This window comes from Nicotiana attenuata, unplaced genomic scaffold (genome assembly GCF_001879085.1).
Source record: "Nicotiana attenuata strain UT unplaced genomic scaffold, NIATTr2, whole genome shotgun sequence".
Lineage (NCBI taxonomy): Eukaryota > Viridiplantae > Streptophyta > Magnoliopsida > Solanales > Solanaceae > Nicotiana > Nicotiana attenuata.
In genome coordinates this window covers 1-6,811 of record NW_017671081.1, presented here as the reverse complement: position 1 = coordinate 6,811, position 6,811 = coordinate 1, and the positions used below count along the sequence as shown (strand labels likewise).

General features: G+C 43.9%; 1 protein-coding gene across 1 annotated transcript; it reads left to right on the top strand.

Moving 5' to 3' along the window:
• Window positions 1–947: 947 nt before the first annotated feature.
• On the top strand, window positions 948–2,231 carry LOC109205768. Its single transcript, XM_019368516.1, has one exon. The coding sequence runs from the start codon at window positions 948–950 to the stop codon at window positions 2,229–2,231; it is 1,284 nt and encodes a 427-aa protein (XP_019224061.1).
• Window positions 2,232–6,811: the final 4,580 nt, after the last annotated feature.

The following is a 6,811-nucleotide window of genomic DNA, read 5'->3' as shown; positions in this document are numbered from 1 at the left end:
GGTAGACCTTTTGCAGAAGCAATCAAAATCGGGGATATGGTCGAAAATGGCCTCAAGACTGGCAGAATTGTAAGTCAAGCTGCTCTCAAAGCCACCACCCAAGCTATCCAAAATGGGTCGGGAGGTTTGGCAAACAGAAAGAAGAGGGATGAAGGGTCCATGATAGCTTCGGGATCTAGGGAGTTTCAAAGAGGGGCATCGCACCCTTATGTGCAAGTTCAGCAGGGGCAATCCAGCTACCCTCAACATTATTATCCCCCGCCGATTCCTCAATACTCTGTGGGCCCACCATAATATACAGTGTTCAATGCTCAATCATATGCTTGGCCTCCCAATCAGTAGGTACGGGCACCAGCTCCGAGGGCCCCCCGACCTCAGCAGCAAAATTTTCGGGCACCTTACAATGCTCGTCCCAGGCAGGATTATGGTCGAGAGCAGAGGCCGGTAGAAAAATTCACTCCATTGGCTGAATCATATTCTAGTCTATTCCAGAAGCTGAAGCAAATGGGTGTAATTGGACCCAACGCTCCCCACCATATGCATCCCGATTCGCATGGATTTCAAGCAAATGCTAGATGTGAATATCATTCCGGTGCCCCAGGGCATAGCACTGATGACTGTTGGACTCTGAAAAGAGCCATAGAGAGACTCATTTCTGAAAAACTGATTGTAGTGACGAATGGCGAGGACCCTCCTAACGTGACAAATAATCCGTTGCCAGCACACAATGATGTTCATTTTGTTGGAATGATTGGCCGAGACCAAGAATACAAGCCGGTCGGTCGAGCAGAAATGACAGTGGGTGCAATTCAAGAAGGAGCAGGTCTGGAAGTAAGTCCCAGCTGAGACGTGCCATTGATTGTTAAAGGCGCCCAGAACTCAAATAAGGCAACTTTATTTGTTCCAAAGATCTCGAGGTTGGAAGTTCACTCTAGTGTTCCAAGCCCATGTTATATGTACTTGGAGGCCATCCCGTCAAAAGGGAGAATCAGGGAGGTACGAAAGGTATAACAGAGCCGATAGTAATCAAACCTGCCATGCAACTCCCTGTAACCAATACAAAAACCACTCCTTGGAACTACAACAAAACGGTGATGACCTACAAAGGCAAGGAAATCATAGAGGAAGTGGGGGAAACTGGAGGTTTTACTCGATCAGGGAGATGTTACTCTCTAGAAGAGTTGAGGAAGGCCAAGCAAATTAGAGAAGGCCATTCGCCAATAAAGAAGCCAGTCACTGAAGCAGATGCGGAAGAGTTTTTGAAAAAGATGAAAGTTCAGGATTACTCAATCATTGATCAACTAAGAAAGACTCCCGCTCAAATCTCTCTACTATCTCTTCTCCTACATTCCAAAGAGCATGCCCGTGTACTAATCAAGGTCCTGAACAAGGCACATATCTCAGAGGAAACCACAGTGAATCAGTTAGAGAAGATGGCCAACAGATTTTTTGAGGTGAACAGAATCTCCTTTACTGATGATGAACTTCCCGAGGAGGGAGCCGGGCACAATAGGGCTTTGAACTTGATGGTCAAATGTGAGGGTCATTATGTAAAGCGAGTCATGGTTGATGGAGGCTCAAGTGTAGATGTATGCCCTCTCTCTACCTTGCAAAGCATGAAGATCGATACAGACAGAATCCGACCTAGCAATGTTCGCATCCGGGCTTTTGATGGCTTAGCAAGAGATACCATTGGGGAGATCAACCTCACCATGACGATTGGGCCAGTTGACTTTGAGATTGTCTTCCAGGTAGTGGACATGGCCACTTCTTATAACTTTCTTCTTGGAAGGCCATGGATCCATACGGCCCGAGCTGCGCCATCCACCTTGCATCAGATGCTCAAATTTGAACATGACAGGCAAGAAATTATTGTTCACGGAGAAGACGAGTCTTCCATTTATAAAGACCCGTTAATCCCCTGTTTTGAGGTCAAGGAAGGGTCTGAGTCCATTGTCTATCAGGCGTTTGAAGTGGTTGTTGTGGACCATGTCGAGGAAGGAAAGCCTATTCTGCATCCTCGTCCTTCCGCCACATCTGTAATGGTGGCTGCAGTTATGATGAGACAAGGTTATAAGCCAGGAAAAGGCTTGGGGGCATCATTGCAAGGAATTTCGGAGCCTATTTCTCCGTTTGGTAACCAGGGTACTTTTGGATTGGGCTTCAGGCTAACACAAGCAGACGAAAACAAAGCCAAACACCGCAAAAAGCATGGATGGGTCTTGCAATAGCCTATCCCTCATATTTTCTACACTTTTGTCAAGCCACGACTCCGAGAGGGTCAAAATTCCTCGGCGCATGCAAACATTGATGAAATTTGCCATGGCCTCAGCGAGATGTTTTCTGAAGTGAATATGATCCTGGCTGGTGAAGGCACTAGTCGTGCCGATATGCAACTAATTGACCCAGTCACCATGCTCACCAACTGGGAAGCAACTCCTCTCCCTACAAGGAATGAGTCTTGGTAGTTTGCTTTTGCAGCTTCTTTTTTGTATTTTGGGTTACTTTCAGGGTTGTAATCCAAACATCTCAGTATGATTGTTTTGTTTTGATGTTAACCCTTCTATCCTTTCGAATTCAATGAAATGCAGTTCAGTTTCCTATTAAGTTTTCTATCTTTTCCTTTTCCTAATTCCTGTCATTTTATTTCCATTTCAGTTTTGTTAATGCCGGCTTTAATAATATGACATGCATGCGGAATTCACGCCCAGATCTTAAAAAGCTGTCTAATATCGAAATAATGCATCAAGAGGTTGAATATGATGAAGATGAGGTTGTTGAGGAAATAAAAAGAGAGTTGGAACAATTTGAAAACAAGCCTAAGCCAAACCTCAATGAAACTGAGCCGATTAATATCGGAAGTCCTGAAGAAGTTAGAGAAACGAAGATAAGCATTCACACTGAACAAAAAACCAGAGATGCCTTGATTCAACTTTTATTTGAATATAGAGATGTGTTTGCTTGGTCTTACGATGATATGCCGGGTTTAAGTGCTGATCTGGTGGTTCATAAGCTTCCTACGTATCCTGGTTTTCCACCAGTCCAACAAAAGCAACGAAAATTTAAAACAGACGTGAGTGACAAAATCAAAGAGGAAATAATGAAGCAACTAAGTGCCAATGTGGTCAGAGCTGTCAGATACACTACCTGGGTGGCAAATGTTGTGCCTGTGCCAAAGAAGGATGGAAAAACCAGAGTTTGTGCCGACTATAGGGACCTGAACAAAGCAAGTCCAAAGGATAATTTTCCTTTGCCAAATATCCACATTCTTGTAGATAATTGCGCAAAACATGAGATACAATCGTTCGTGGATTGCTATGCTGGGTACCACCAAATTCTAATGGATGAGGATGATGCAGAAAAGACCGCGTTCACCACGCCATGGGGTACTTATTGTTACAGGGTCATGCCATTCGGTTTAAAGAATGCAGGGGCAACCTACATGAGGGCCATGACTACTATTTTTCACGACATGATGCACAAAGAGATTGAAGTATATGTCGATGATGTTATCATAAAATCAAAGACACAAGCTGATCACGTGTGTGATTTGAAAAAGTTCTTCGAACGGCTTCGAAGGTATGACCTTAAGCTTAATCCAGCCAAGTGTGCATTTGGGGTTCCGTCTGGGAAACTCCTCGGTTTTATAGTCAGCCGGAGAGGCATCGAATTGGATCCATCTAAGATAAAGTCCATTCGAGATCTGCCACCCCCGAAGAACAAAAAGGAAGTCATGAGTTTGCTCGGGAGGCTGAACTACATCAGTAGGTTCATTGCTCAGCTCACAACCACGTGCGAGCCCATCTTTAAGTTGCTGAAAAAGGATGCCGCTATCAGGTGGACAGACGATTGCCAAAAAGCTTTTGACAGGATCAAAGATTATCTGTCAAAACCCCCTGTACTGGTCCCGCCTGAACCTGGTAGGCCTTTGTTTTTATATCTATCGGTGATGGATAATTCCTTTGGATGCGTTCTGGGGCAACATGATGCAACAGGCAAAAAGGAACAGGCAATCTATTATTTGAGCAAGAAGTTCACCAATTATGAGGTTAAGTACACCCTTTTAGAAAGAACATGTTGTGCCTTGACTTGGGTCGCTCAGAAGCTGAGACATTATCTTTTGGCCTACACTACTTACCTCATATCCAGAATGGATCCTTTGAAGTACATCTTCCAAAAGCCAATGCCCACTGGCAGGCTCGCAAAATGGCAAATCTTGCTCACAGAGTTTGACATCGTCTATGTCACTCGCACCGCGATGAAAGCACAGGCTTTGGCAGATCATTTGGCAGAGAATCCAGTTGATAATGAGTACATGCCACTTAGCACATACTTCCCAGACGAAGAGGTCAACTCAATAGGAGAAGTGGTTCCAGACGATCACCCTGTATGGAAAATGTATTTTGATGGAGCTGTCAATATCAAAGGAGTTGGGATCGGGGCAATCCTCATCTCACCTATTGGACATCATTACCCTGCAACGGCCCGACTTCGATTCTTCTGTACCAATAATACGGCAGAATACGAAGCTTGTATCATGGGTTTGAAAATGGCCATCGATCTGGATGTGCATGAACTATTGGTTATGGGAGATTCTGACTTGCTTATCCGGCAAGCTCAAGGCGAATGGGAGACTCGAGACATCAAGCTTATTCCGTACAGACAATGCGTGCAAGACTTGAGCAAAAGATTCAAATCCATCGAGTTCAGGTACATTCCTAGGTTTCACAACGAGCTAGCCGATGCCTTGGCTACTTTAGCCTCGATGATCCCTTATCCAGGCAACGCTCATATTGATCCGCTAGAAATCCAAGTTCGAAATCAACACGGTTACTGCAATACAATTGAGACAGAACCAGATGGTGAACCATGGTATCATGACATAAAACGATTCCTGAAAATGAGAGAATATCCAGAGCATGCCAAAGGAGATCAAAAAAGAACTTTAAGGCGGCTCGCCAGTGGTTTCTTCCTGAATGGGGAAATTCTGTACAAAAGGACCCCAGATTTAAACTTGTTGAGATGCATAGATGCTACAGAAGCAGAGCAGATCATGGGTGAAGTGCATTCGGGGGTGTGCGGACCTCACATGAATGGATATGTTTTGGCGAAGAAGATTCTGCGGGCGGGGTATTATTGGCTTACTATGGAGCGAGATTGCTTCAGTTTTGTTCGCAAGTGTCACCAATGCCAGATTCATGGTGATTTGATTCACTCGCCTCCTTCAGAGTTGCATCCCATGTCCTCTCCTTGGCCTTTTGTTGCTTGGGGAATGGATGTTATTGGTCCAATCGAGCCAAAGGCTTCAAATGGGCATAGATTCATTTTGGTTGCAATTGATTACTTCACCAAGTGGGTGGAGGCCGTCACTTTTAAAGCAGTCACCAAGAAAGCAGTGGTAGACTTTGTTCATTCCAACATCATCTGTCGCTTTGGTATCCCAAAGACCATTATCACTGACAATGCAGCCAATCTAAATAGTCATTTGATGAAGGAGGTATGCGAACAATTTAAAATCATGCATCATCATTCTACCCCTTACCGGCCAAAAGCTAATGGAGCCGTTGAAGCGGCAAACAAGAACATCAAGAAGATTCTTAGGAAAATGATCCAAGGTTCCAGGCAATGGCATGAAAAGCTGCCTTTTGCTCTTTTGGGATACCGCACGACTGTTCGCACATCTGTTGGTGCAACTCCGTATCTGCTTGTATATGGAACTGAAGCTGTAATACCCGCTGAAGTCGAAATTCCCTCTCTCCGAATTATTGTGGAATCAGAGATTGAAGACACTGAGTGGGTCAAGACCCGATTAGAACAACTGATGTTGATCGATGAAAAACGGCTAGCAGCAGTGTGTTTCGGCCAGTTATATCAGCAAAGAATGGCACGCGCTTACAATAAGAAAGTGCGCCCAAGGCGATTTGAGGTAGGCCAGCTGGTTTTGAAACGCATCCTTCCGCACCAGGTAGAAGCTAAAGGAAAGTTCGCCCCGAAACTGGCAAGGACCTTACATCATCAAGAAAGTGTTACCAAAAGGGGCCTTGCACTTGGTAGATGAAGAAGGACGGGTACCAGACATGACTATTAATGCAGATGCAATCAAAAGATATTATGTCTGATATATACCCACTGTAGAATTTTCACGCATTTATTTTCTCAAATCGAAGTGACGAAGGCTATCATTTGCTAGCTATTCCAAATAGGTGTCACCCTTTTGTTAATCCTTTTTGGGAAGTATTTGTCTTCCTTGTTTCTCACTTTTTAGAACATGTGTACTTGTAAAAAAGCCAAAACAACAAATCTCTGAGTCATTGAACTACGTCTGACCTGATTCCGAAAGGATACGTAGGCAGCCTTACCCTGGGTTCGGTCCCATCAGAACAAAATATCCATATTCCCAATACTCTAAAACTGGGGCAGAAGTTTGTTTTATTTCACGGTTTTTCTGTAAAACGGTTCCAAAAGTTGTAATTCAGTTCAAGGTTCATTTCGCCTTTTTACCTTTCAAGAACTTCTGATCGATGGTTTTTTTTTTTTTTTGAGAATGTTTGAAGTCCCCATGCCAAAGGCGTTGGTTAACCTCCCTCCTGCAGTATCTTATTTAATAAAAAAAAGAAAAAAAAAAGAAGAAGAAGAAGAAGAAGAAGGAAAAAAAAAGAGAAAAAGAAATGAGAGTCTTATTAGTGAAAACCCGTACGGGCACTATAAGGCGACGGTGAGCAGAGAAATGAGAGAGTCTTATTGGTGAAAACCCATATGGGCACCATAAGGCGACGGTTAGTAGAGAAATGAGAGAGGTTAGTTAGCGAAA